This window comes from Pygocentrus nattereri, chromosome 9 (assembly GCF_015220715.1).
Source record: "Pygocentrus nattereri isolate fPygNat1 chromosome 9, fPygNat1.pri, whole genome shotgun sequence".
Taxonomy (NCBI): domain Eukaryota; kingdom Metazoa; phylum Chordata; class Actinopteri; order Characiformes; family Serrasalmidae; genus Pygocentrus; species Pygocentrus nattereri.
The window spans coordinates 5212003-5225400 of NC_051219.1; the positions used below are offsets into that span (position 1 = coordinate 5212003).

The window sequence follows — 13398 nt, forward strand, 5'->3', positions numbered from 1 at the left end:
TGGCAGAATGTTTTTTGTAAACTGGATACAACTGAGAAAATTCCACTGAAGTGTGATTTATTTGCATTACACTTAATTGCGCTTCGTTGTCTGATACCATTTTGGCTTGATTTCTCACAGCCTCTAGCGACTGGCTCCCTGACCTAGGACGAGTCTCATGACAGTAATGAAGAGGGGATAAAATCACACAGCAGAAAGCAAACACTGAGGAGATGAGTCTACATGGGAATGTGGTCATCAATCATTTCTCGAAATCAAATCTATGAACACGTCAAGGCAAGCAAAACCATCAACAGCAAGGAAACACCAACAGCATGGTTGGTGTAGTGTAGTGGGTAACACCTCTGCCTTCTACACTGTAGACGAGGGTTCAATCCCCCACCTGGGTAAACACCCTACACTATACCAATAAGAGTCCTTGGGCAAGACTCCTAACACCACCTTCGCCTACTTGTGTAAAAAATGATCAGATTGTAAGTCGCTCTGGATAAGAGCGTCAGCCAAATGCCGTAAATGAAACAAGGCTTGGTATGTAGATAAACTGGCAACACTTTGCACTGAGCCAGTGTATTGAACGTCCTTAAATAGGCAGGTAAATGAGCTGCAGGTGAGGAGTCAGGGTGCAACTAGGGAGTAAGTCAGTATTCCACCCCTGGTGGCAAAGACGGGTGTTACACCCAACAATTATGCTCTAATATTTGAGATCTACCTCATAATCAGTTCTATGCAGGATTCCTCTCAGTGAGTGCACCCATTTATTATAAATGTCAACGTATCTCCAGAATGACAGCTTTACAGTAGAAGACAACAATGTTTTTTTACTTTTAATGTAAGTTAATATAAAGAGATTTTATTCCAATCAGTTTTGGAACATTTCCGTCGATACATTCATCCTGAAATTTTCACATAACCTAAAGAACAGATTCTCTGCTCAGTTGATGTAGATAATCATAAAAATCGCTAAACTGGAGACTTTTTTTTTTGGACAGTCAGAGAACATAGGTCTAAAAGAGTTAAAGTGTAAAAAGAAACAAACAAAACAAGAGAATATAAGACATTTCATCCCGGGTCATTTACAGTATGTAATATATTTCAGAGTAATGTGGGCATTTGTACCATAATTTGTACCGTAATGATGATACGTACATTACATTTCATTTTTGGAATAAAGGACGTATTTAAACCTGAACTGTACTGTGCGTTATTAATTAAGCTGATCAAAATATTGTTCTGTAAGAATATTTTATCTTTAACTGAGTATGAATTTTGACAATTGTGAAAACTCAGAAGTAGACTATGTGGTGCCCTCTAGTGGGTCAGTAGTATGTTACAGAAATGTTGCGGTGTTAATGAACTATTCAGCTTGTTGAGGTCAGCGTGGCACGGCACGTATCCGGAAGGGTCTGGGGCCTGAAGTGATGCCCACCGTCCGCTCTAACCCCAGAGTCTGGCCCTCAGGAGCGTGAAAAGTGAAGCGCTGCATCAGAGAGGTGAAGAAAATGAAGAGCTCCATACGGGCAAGCTGCTCACCTGGGCACATCCGCTTACCTGTCAAAGCACAGCGCTAGTCAGAGGATTTAATGTAGCCATTCACATACCTACTATAAAACAATTACAAAAGCAGTTATCTCCCACAGGACCACCAGAGGTCATTCCCAGCACTGCAGTAACGCTGACATGGTGGTGGTCTGTTAGTGTATGTTGTGCTGGTACGAGTGGATCAGACACAACAGTGCTGCTGGAGGTTTTAAACGCTGTGTCCACTCACTGTCCACTCTAGTAGACACTCCTATCTCATCGGACCACCTTGTAGATGTAAAGTCAGAGACGACAGCTCATCTGCTGCTGCACAGTTTGTGTTGGTCATCCTCTAGACCTTCATCAGTGGTCACAGGACGCTGTTGGCTGGATATTTTTGGTTGGTGGACTATTCTCAGTCCAGCAGTGACACTGATAAACTCCAGCAGCACTGCTGTGTCTGATCCTCTTGTACCAGCACAACACACGCTAACACACCACCACCACCCAAATAGTACCTGCTCTGTGAGGGTCCATGGGGGTCTAACAAAGTGTGGACTAAATGAACAATGAATGTATATACAAGGAGGTGAATTCACTAATGTAGTCATTTTTGAAAATCATTGGATTTGGTTCGTTTAGTTTCAACTTCATCTTTGCTTGGTTTCTGATTCACTCAGTTGTGGCATGGCCTTTGACTCCTATTTCACTGTAACAATGCATATTGAAGTAGTTTCTGTGAAAATTACCTATGGAAAAGGGAATGAAGTTTTCTTTCTTCACAAATCTGCCGTTTTCATCCAGAAAGTGTTCTGGGTTGAACTCGTCAGGAGTGCTGAACTCATTCTGGTCCTGCAGGATTGAGTTCAGGAAGGGGAGGATCATCATTCCCTTGGGAAAAATGAAAAACAGGTCAATGTCAACAGAAAACGATGTGTACGTCTTCCTCTGCTTGTTACTGCAGTCTCTGACCTTAGGGATGAAATACAATGGCCTTTCTGAAGTAACTTGTCTTACGTACAAGACATAATAACCCAGTAATGGTTGGAATCTCTGGAGGCCACACAATACGATTCCCATAATACTTGTGCCACAAAATGATTCTTTTGTGAGTTTTTTTATTTTTACCCAATTTTCTCCCCAATTTAGTCATTTCCAATTCCACAAGCTAGTTAGGACTCCCCTAGTCACACTATACTACCAACGCTAGGAGGGTGCAGGTTAACACAGGCTTCCTCCGAGACCTGTGAAGCCTATCCTAGCAGTCTTCGGGTGGAAGTTAGGATACACCCTGGACAGGTCACCAGGCTTTATACTATACTACAACTATATATTTACCAGATGTTCTTATCCAGAGTGATTTACAGGTGAAGATAGTGTTAGGAATCTTCCCCAAGGACGTTAGGAGTGTACCTGTTATTAGTCATCTAGTTGTAATTCCTCAAGGATGGGATACAGTCGCCATCTACTGAAGTATCCCAGATATACTAGCCTTCCACTGCAGTGTCTCACCTTAGGGATGAGGTAACCTGCTACTGTAGTGTCTTCGTTGGCCACTCTGGGAGGCGTGAAGGGGACGATGTTGGAGAAGCGCTGAATCTCGTGAGTGACTGCGTAAGTGTACGGCATCTGACTTCTGTCATCCATCGAGGGTGGACGAGTCTGTCCGATCACCTGATCAATTTCTGCCTGGACTTTCTCTGTAAAGTACAAAAGCAAGTAAAACTGGATGCATAAACCGATTCTGCCAGGCAACTGCAACCTAGCAATGTCATTACAGCAACTTCAGTGTGTGTGTGTGTGTGTGTGTGTGTGTGTGTGTGTGTGTGTGCGAGTGCACGTGCATTTGCAGCAGCCAAGAGCGATTTTCCAACTGTGGCTCAGAGGCTTCTTGGGCTGCCTGTTTGTATTATTTATTTATTTGGCAAACCTTCACATTTTATTTTAGACAAACTTTATTTCACTTCTTTCATACACTATATTTCCAAAAGTTTTCACTCACCCATCCAAATCATTGAATTCAGGTGTTCCAGTCACTTCCACAGCACAGGTGTATAAAGCCGAGCCCCTAGGCCTGCAGACTGCTTCTACAGACATTAGTGAAAGAATGGGTCGCTCTCACTACAGACCTCCAAACTTCATGTGGCCTTCAGATCAGCTCAAGAACAGCGTAGAGAGCTTCATGGAATGAGTTTCCATGGCCGAGCAGCTGCATCCAAGCCTTACATCACCAAGCGCAATGCAAAGCGTGGAATGCAGTGGTGTAAAGCGCCGCCACTGGACTGTAGAGCAGTGGAGACGTGTTCTCTGGAGTGACCAATCACGCTTCTCCGTCTGGAAATCAGATGGACGAGTCTGGGTTTGGTGGTTGCCAGGAGACGGTACTTGTCTGACTGCACTGTGCTGAGTGTAAAGTTTGGTGGAGGGGGGATCATGGTGTGGGGTTGTTTTTCAGGAGTTGGGCTCGGCCCCTTAGTTCCAGTGAAAGGAACTCTTAAAGCTTCAGCTCCAAGAGATTTTGGAGAATTTCAAGCTCCCAACTTTGTGGGAGCAGTTTGGGGACGGCCCCTTCCTGTTCCAACATGACTGCACACCAGTGCACAAATCAGGTCCATAAAGACGTGGATGAGCCAGTTTGGTGTGGAAGAACTTGACTGGCCTGCACAGAGTCCTGACCTCAACCCCATAGAACACCTTTGGGATGAATTAGAGCGGAGACTGTGAGCCAGGCCTTCTCGTCCAACATCAGTGTCTGACCTCACAAATGTGCTTCTGGAAGAACGGTCAGAAATTCCCATAAACACTCCTAACCCTTGTGGAAAGCCTTCCCAGAAAAGTTGAAGCTGTTACAGCTGCAAAGGGTGGGCCGACATCATATTAAACCCTATGAATTAAGAATGGGATGTCACTCAAGATCATATGCGTGTGAAGCCAGACGAGCAAATACTTTTGGCAATATAGTGCATTTTTATGATTTAATTAACTCTGTTTCTAGTTATTTGTTCTTTTTGTTTATGAATGGCTGAGGTTCCTACCTTGCACTGAGGGATATTTGGCCATGTAAAGCATGGCCCATCTGAGAGTGTTGAAGGTGGTCTCTGTTCCAGCTCCGAACAGATCCACCACACACCACACCAGGTTCTCCTCTGTAAACTCGGCCTGGCTGTCCTTACACTGGAGAACACAGGGCATGCACAATGTATATAAATCAATGATGTCATTTAAAACGTATTTCTAATATTATAGTTGACATTATTATTCTGGACACGTCTCGGTATAGAACCAGGATATATTTGTTGATCATCCTGCGCAGTACCGTCTCGATTTCCTCCAGGTAGCAGTCGATGTAGTCTCTGGGGTTGTCTGGGTTTCTGTCCTGCTTGTGCTTCTGGATTTCCTCCTGGATGAAGCGCTTTAACTTTGAAAGATTGGTGAAGGCAGTCTGGTGCCTTCCTGGGAGCCAGGACACGAGGGTGGGGAACTTATTGTAGAGCTGATCAAGGAAGAGAAATGAGTAGCTTAATTAGCCATACTGTTAACCCCTTAACATCCCAGGTTTATTACATACTAAGGCTCATTACTCAGTAACTACAGGACCTTCAGTGCAAACTGGCTGAGCTAGTCTTATTTTTTAGACGTGTATAATAAAGCATTAAGCCACGAGAGGCCGTGTGTCACTACAGTTTTCTAATGGGGTGTTATTAGGCATGACGCGAAACGGCCAACATGAAATATGGTAAAACACGCTATTTGTTCAGAACATAATTCAAATAATTATTAATAATAATTGACAAAAACAAGTATTCTGCCAAAAAATGTAGTTCCATTAGAGTATGGTATCATTGCCAAGCAACCATTGACTGCTGAATGAGGAGAATGTTGGGTTTCCCATATACTGCAGTTGTTTCATGTTTTTCATTGTGTAACAATGAACATATCGCTGCTGTTGGAAGAAAAGCTCTTATCTCCATTTTTGTCATTTTCAGTTTTTTGACATAATTTGAAAATACCTGTTGCCCTTTACATTGTGTGTAAAGTTCATGAAGAATAGACCAAAGAAAATGGCCCAAAATGACTTGGAGAAAATCCTGGCTCCATTGACTCACATTGGAAGTAGAGTTTTTTCCTTTTCCTGTAAAGTCAACATTTTGGAGATTTTCTTCCGACAGCAGCGATGTGATAACACCGCACTGTTTAATGCGTTTTTGCTTTATAAGTGTTTTTGGTCACCAAATTACCACCACACATCTTATTTAGCACCAGCCCAGCCGTGTCCTCTTCTCATGCTGGGGCTGAATCTCAAACGGCTCCCTGCTCCCTACATAGTGCACTACGTAGGAGTTTAAATACTGGATCCTGCAGCCCAACAGAGCAAAATAAGTCATTTCGTACTCAGCCACATTCTCACTCGATAAATGCTGCACTGTTTGGCTGTAGAGGCCAGAATTTCTAAACTTTCATAGCTAGAACACTGTTTAGGAAGTACAGAACTGTTTGAGATTCAGCCTGGGTTTTGGTGTGACTTCTGACTGAAACACATTTACTGAAACATTTAAAGTATGTAAGACATTCAAGTGACCCTTTTAGACTTTTATTGTGCCATTTTATTGTTAATCGTACCGTGAGTACTTGTGAACTCACTTTGTTTGTGATATAAACATCTAAACTACACAACTACATTGCATATTGGCTTTAGTTCTTTGATGGTCTGAACCTATTTGTCAGGTGTATCTGCTTCTGTACGTCCTACCCGGCCCCAGCTGGTCATAGGAAGCTGAAACACTTCATCCGAGTACTGCAGAATCTTATGGAAGTAGTGGTCATCGTATTCAAACCTGTGGCCGAACACCAGGCTACAGATAATGTTGGCCACTGCGCTGGTCAGTGTATGGTGAGGGTCAAAAGGCAAACCTGAGAGACAAAGCAAGCACATAATAATAAGAAAAGACTGGGTGTAATTTTAATTAGCATTTAGACAGGGAGACATTGGCGGGTGAAGCAATCACAGTCATAAAAGAGCTGGTGTTAGATGTTTGGCCTGCTGTAGTTTCATCTTTCAACACACAGAGGGCAGCATTGACCTGTATTTTGTATTAAAACTGACCCAACGCTCCAAAACATGAGGAAATTTGCAAACCATTGTGACGGAGTAGTGGAAAATACTGCAGTACATGACAAAGAAACAGTTATGATTGTGAAGTGATAATATGTGGAAGAAACAAATAAATAAATAAATGAATAAATGCCTGAATCATCATCAGCCTCGCTTCTCATTGTTTATTGGTAACAGTGCATCGTCCAGTGTCCGAAACCACACATCTGTTCGACGTTATGCATTTAGACACATGCGTTTAAAATGCATCATATACTGCATATATTACCTTGTATTGGCTGCATTAGACCTGCAGAACTGTTTACATGCTAATTACACACACAACATACTTGGGCTCGGACATCGTTGTAAAACATTTGACCGCTACGTTCCTCTGACCTTGGTGGGAGTGCAGAGCTTCACACAGGTAGCGGCTCTCTTGCAGGACGGAGTTCTCCAGGATCTTTTTTCCCATGCCGAAGTTCTTCAGCGTGGACAGAACGAAGCGTCTCTGCTGCCTCCACATGTGCCCACTGGACGAAATGAGGCCTTCTCACGACCATGGAGAAATTAAAGTCATCAGCAAAGGCAAAGTAGCGTTACATGTCATAGGAATGATGTACATACAGGTAAGACGTATATTTGCCTTGAAAACCGAAGCAATGCACACTTTATAGACAAAAGTATTGGGACACCATCCTAATTATTAAGTTCAGGTGTTTTAGCCACACTCATTGCTAATAGGTGGATAAAATTAAGCACATATGCAGTCTCAAGTGACAAATCACAGTTCTCTAGCTGGCAATCTGGGTTTGACGAATGCTAGCCTGACTGCATTGTGCCGGCTGTAAAGTTTGGTGGAGGAGGGATGATGCTATGGGGTTGTTTTTCAAGAGTTGGTCTAGAACCCTTAGTTCCAGGGAAGGGAAATCTTAATGCTTCAGCACCAAGACATTTCAGATAGTTGTACACTTCCAACTTTGTGGAACAGTTTGGGGAGGAACCTTTTCTGTTCCAGCATGACTGAACTCCAGCGCACAAAGCAGATCCAGAAAGTCATGGCTGGGTGAGTTTGGCATGGAAGAACTTGACTGGCCCTCACAGAGCCCTGACCTCAACCTGATAGAACACCTTTGGGATGAACTAGAGCAGAAATTGTGAGCCAGACCCTCTCGTCCAACATCAGAGTCTGACCTCACAAATGCTCAACCGGATGAATGGACAGAAATTCCCACAGACACTCTCCAACATCTCGTAGAAAGCTTCCCAGAAGAGTGGAAGCTGTTAGAGCTGTAAAGGAGGGATCACTTCCATATTAATGCCTATGGATTTAGAATGGGATTCATGAAAGTTCCTGTAGGTATAATGTGTAGGTGTCCCAATATTTTTGTCCATGTAGTGTATGTAGCGTTTCTTAATGCTCAACTTTGGAATTACTCAGAATGAATCAGATGGTCAGATCAGATGAGTTCATGTTTGGGTGTTTTTACCTAGTCCTCTGGACAGCCTGTCGTTCAGTGGGTAGGAGGCTCGGTCACTGAAGATGTTCCCTTGTTCCACGAACGCTTCTTTGAAACTGTTATAGCCGGACAGCAGAACACAGTCCTGGTTCGCGAGGTAAAGTGTGCTAACGCCACCGTACTTCTCATAGATCTGAGAGAGGAAACGCATTTTAAATACAGACCAAATAATTTTAGCATCATTGTTGTATGAAGTACAACATCTTAGAGGCTTGAATGCATTAGAAAACAACCCGTCATGCGCTTATATGCTCTTATTTTATGAAGTGTTATGCATAAAACTACTTATGAGCACTAAAACAAGCTTATGCTCAGCATTATAAGGTATTATATCGGTGTTGTTGGAACAAAACCTCTTATCTCCATTTTTTGATATAACTCGAAAATGCCTGTTACCCTTTACAGTGTGTAAATTTCATGACGAATGAACCAAAAGAAACGGCCCAAAATGACTTGGCAAAAAGTCTGGTTCCATTGACTTACATTAAAAGTAAAGTAGGTTTTTTCCTTCTCCTGTAAAGTTACCGATTTGGAGATACGAGGGCTTGTTCCGACAGCAGCTATATAAACCATATAACGTTTTTATTAATACATTCATTAATTATGACTACAGGATCTATAGGAAGTGTTGCCAAAACTTTCATTAAGAATCCAGACCTTTTCAAAGGACCTGATGGGATCACGGAAGCTGATGTCCAGCAGGTTGCCAATAATGGGCAGTTGAAGGGGACCTGGGGGGAGGTTCTTGGGACGAGTGTCACTCAGGTATTTCACCAACAGCACCACACCCAGAAAGACCAGAATTCCCTGCATGTCCATCCACCAGGTCAGGTTTAGCAAGCCGTGAAATGCAGAAGCCATGTTTCTCCTGAAAACTGTCTGCATAAACAAACATTACAGCAAACACTTCATCAGCGAGCTTTAGCTCAGTGGACGGCTCCGCTCTGGTCAGATCTGTGCTCTAATCAAAGAGTCGCAGGCAGGAAGATGCTGAAATCAGACACATTTTGGCTCCGAGACTCAGGGATATCAGTGGGAGCTGCCCTACTTTCCTGCCTCTTCACCCACTGCAGTCTGGAGTGTCAGCCAAGAGCGTAAATGATGACCAGCTCTTGACCTTGTAAACTCAATCGTGTCGACTGATACAATCCCTCCCAACACGTTCCCCATTCATCAGGACGGACGTCGGAGGAGAGGGTGTCCTAGATTTCTCGCAGTTGTTTACATTACTTTTTTTCCAGAATCAATTCTTCCTCAGTGGATGGTTTCTATGGCGATTTTCAGAGATGGATTGAGTACTGTCTCATAACCAGGGGTCTTCTGAAAAAGAAGCTTTAGGAAAGACTATATATATAAATATATACATCGCTGCTGTCGGAACAACCTCGTATCTCCAAAACGGTAACTTCCCAGGAGAAAGAAGAAACCTACTTTACTTTTAATGTAAGGCAGTGGAACCAGATGGTTTTCCAAGTCATTTTGGGCCGTTTCTTTTGGTTCATTCATCCTAAAATTTTGATACAGGTATTTTCAATTTATGTCAAAAACTGGAAATGGAGATATGAGGTTTTGTTCTGACAACAACGATATATATATATATATATATGCTTAAAAATTCAAGAAATAGTAAATAATGATTCAGTAAATTCTAATCGATTTGCCAGTTATTATCAGTTATCAGTTATTATATCTCTATTGCATCAGTTATTACGAGAATGAAGATGCTAATTAGAGGATGATGATGGTGATAGTCATAATCATAATTGTTATCATAACCATCATCATCATCATAATCTTCTTCATCATAATAATAATGATCATGATAACTGTCATGATAATGATGATGATTATTATCATGACAACAACAAAACAACCTAATGACAATAATAAAAGTTAGATATCACTGCTGTCAGATCAAACCCTCGTATCTCCAACATGGTAACTTTACAGGAGAAGGAAAATGCACTTTAATTTTAATGGAAGTCAATGGAACCAGAATTTTGGGACGTTTCTTTTGGTCCATTCATCATGAAATTAGCATACAATGTAATGGACAACGGGCATTTTAAAAAATTATATCAAAAACTGAAAAACAACAAAAGTGGAGATACGAGGTTTTCTTCCTACAGCAGCGATATGTTATAATTACTTTAATTACTTTCAAGTTATGAATGTGTTTATAGATGTTTAGGAGCGTGACATTCATGGAACGTGTTAACCACATTTATTATAGCTATATTTTTCTTATTACAACAACAAAATAACAACAATAAGTCATATATGTTTATAATTAGTTTAATTTGATAACGGCAATGACGATGATCATAATTAGATTTTATATATAAAGTACAAATGAAACGTGTCACAGTAGCATAATCATTTTTGGTGCTTTCAAAAGCAACCATAACATGTTTTCAGTCACAGTGAAGAACCATTTAACCATTGGCTTCATAGTTCTGGGTATACCCATTGGCCTCCAGTACGCTTGAAGAACCACGTGTTAAGGGTGTAGAACTTTTTGTATACCTACGACTATAGAGCACCCTGTTCTAGAGTGCAGATCTGTCTGTAAGTGGGAGAGAGAGGCGCATCAGCCGCCGCTCGAGCGCACTAAGCAAATTAAAGCGGGCAGTCAGGGTGGCTGTCTGGCCACAGAAAAGTCCATCTGAAATGTTAATGCGGGCTAATTGCGATCTCCTCCCCGTCGCCTTCAGGCCTGATTGAATTTAAACCCTACAAGGCGGCGGTAATTTGCAGCTCGGTGTTTGTGTTAAAGACGCTTCAGCAGTCCTAATAAGTAAAGAGACGTAATTGACCATTCTCAATGTCAGAGAGACACAGCAGAGGATAAACACCACACTGATGAGTCTGTGATTATCAGCGTACAGATGCACAGAGACAACGTACACACACCCTGCCCAGTCCTAACCTGAGAGGAAGAGTTCACCAAAAAATCTGCTTCACAGCTTCCCTGCTTTTCCTAACTCTAGTTCATCAGGCAAGACGTGTGGGAGGTGTGCTTTGTTTGTTTTACACTGAAAATCTGAGGCTAATATTGTAGAAGTCTATGCCAGTCTATGTCCCACGGGTGCCTAATGATCCTGACTGGTTGCATCTGCATCTGGCTAGAATTGTCCATGAAAACAGACATTTACTGCATTTGGCAGACGCTCTTATCCAGAGCGACTTACAGTTTGATCTTTTTACACAGGGAGGTGTTAGGAGTCTTGCCCAAGGACCCTTATTGTAGGGTGTAGGGTGCTTACCCAAGTGGGGGACTGAACCCTAGTCTACAGCATAGAAGGCAGAGGTGTTACCCACTACACTATCCAACCAGACAAGCCACAGTCAATGCAAGAGGACCCATGTGCGTATCCTGCAGGTCAGTGCTTCATTCCTTCCCAGCAGAGTGACCTCCGTTAACACCATGACACCAGACACTGGGCCTCACCTGGGCTCGTGAGGTTGCTAACTGGCCCCTAGAAGACTGGCAACATGTGGCGTCATGGTACCAGTTGTCCCGGGCTGATGGTAAGGTTCATGTGTGGTGCAGACCCCCTGAAGGCATGGACCCCAGTTGTCAACAAGGCACTGTGCAGGTTGGTGGTGCTTCCATACTGGTGTGGGGTGGGTTCTCATGGCATGGATTTGGTCCACTGGTGCAGCCATTGAGAGTTTCACTGCTTGGACCATTTGCAGCCCTTCATGAACTTCATGTACCCCCACAATGATGGGATATTCCAGCAGGTGCATCGTGCCATCAAGTCCAAATTGTCCAGAATTGGTTCGAGGAGCATTCTGGAGAGTTCCAACGAATGTTGTGGCTTGCCTGTTCGCCAATCATAAGCCCAATCAAACATTTATAGGATGTGGTGGAGATGTCCATTAGCTCCAGAGACCCTGCACCTACAAATACCGTCGAGCTGTGGGTGGCCATCCAGACGCTTTAAGTGCTGTTTATTTGATGGGGGCAGTTTTGGTGCCTACCAGGTCTTCCAGGTGGTTGTTAGGAGACCCCTTTTCTCTGCAGCTTTTTTCATTTCTCTCAACCTGTTTTCTCACTTTCTTCTTCATTATGCGAGTGGATTGTCTTTTATCTGATCTGAAAAGTGGATTATTTGTACTCAGTGGCCAAAATGACTGGAAGTACTGTGGCTGTTTTCTTTGGGACTTTTACACCATTAAGTGACCCTTTTTAGTGTGATATCATTTGAAAATGCATGTTGACCTTGATGTTGTATGTAAATTTCATGAAGGATGGACCACAATAAATGGCCAATAATGACTTGGAAAAAACTCTGGTTTCGTTGATTTACATTGAAAGTAACATTTTTTTTGTTCGGACAGCAGCGATACATGTACATATAATCTGATCCTCCCCTTAAGCTTTGGCCTCGTGTAGCCTTTGCAGTGTTTTTCTGCACTATGACAGGCAAAGAATGTTCATATTTTCAACATCCTGAGAATATTGGACACTATAATCACCAACAATAGCCTAGTTGTTCTTGGTGTTCACCCTGCCCTTCCTTCACTTCTAAGAGTGCTCACAATCAGACAAGCAGACTCACGCTTTGGCTTTTCTGGGTCGTTTTCCAGTCTGTGAACTTTAAAAACCAACATGTCCCACTTTTAACCGCAGCTTTCAAGTAACACAAGGAGAACGTAAACACTTACATGGTGTTCCGATCAGCTGGAGCTCCTGTCGCTGAGCAGTGCCTCTCCTGGAAAACCACAATTTCAGGCACGTGTAGGTTATACAGGAAAGCCACTTACACAACAGTGTTACAAAAGGGTTTTGGACGGGATTCTTCTCAGATTACCTCCACTGTGTCCTGGAATGCTGATTGGCCTCAAACACAGAGTGGGAGGTGCCGAAACAGTGAGCCGGTTTAAAGATTAATACAAGGAGCAAAGATCAATACTTGGTCTACAGACTACACTCCAGACCTCTCGTTTCATTTTAGACTGGAATAATAATAATAAAATAATAAACTTGCCTTTTAACTGATAAATGCCAGATGTACAGTCAAATGCAAACATTTTGAACAGCCCCTCGGTCAAATTACAATTTTTTCACGTTTTTTTCCCATGTTTTCCTACAAGGAATAAACTTACACTTTCCATTTTTTCTCATATTTATTTCTTTTTGGTTTAGTTTAGTGACTTTAACATATTGGAAATGAGAAAATCTGAAATATAAATAGTGTTGTCATTTTTGTGCAGGGGATTTTATTTTTATTTTTCCCAAATATGTTTAATTTAGCAGAT

At 42.3% G+C, this 13398-nt stretch overlaps 1 protein-coding gene across 1 annotated transcript; it reads right to left on the reverse strand.

The window, feature by feature from the left end:
- Positions 1 to 741: 741 nt before the first annotated feature.
- LOC108440003 (cytochrome P450 2J6) lies at positions 742 to 12936 on the reverse strand. Its single transcript, XM_017718688.2, has 10 exons — positions 12805 to 12936; positions 8788 to 9009; positions 8101 to 8263; positions 7010 to 7159; positions 6269 to 6429; positions 4835 to 5011; positions 4554 to 4692; positions 3031 to 3218; positions 2268 to 2409; positions 742 to 1548 (listed from the first exon to the last, which is right to left on the reverse strand). Exons 2-10 carry the CDS (start codon positions 8989 to 8991, stop codon positions 1373 to 1375), a joined length of 1500 nt encoding a protein of 499 aa, XP_017574177.1. The 5' UTR covers positions 8992 to 9009; positions 12805 to 12936; the 3' UTR covers positions 742 to 1372.
- Between the last annotated feature and the right edge of the window lie 462 nt (positions 12937 to 13398).

Coding starts and splice junctions, on each gene's coding strand:
- LOC108440003 (XM_017718688.2), bottom strand. CDS start 8,991: ATGGCTTCTGCATTTCACGGCTTGCTAAACCTGACCTGGTGGATGGAC. Junction 3,219..4,553: donor CAAATATCCCTCAGTGCAAG/GTAGGAACCTCA, acceptor TGTACTTTACAG/AGAAAGTCCAGGCAGAAATT. Junction 2,410..3,030: donor CAGGTTACCTCATCCCTAAG/GTGAGACACTGC, acceptor ATTTTTCCCAAG/GGAATGATGATCCTCCCCTT.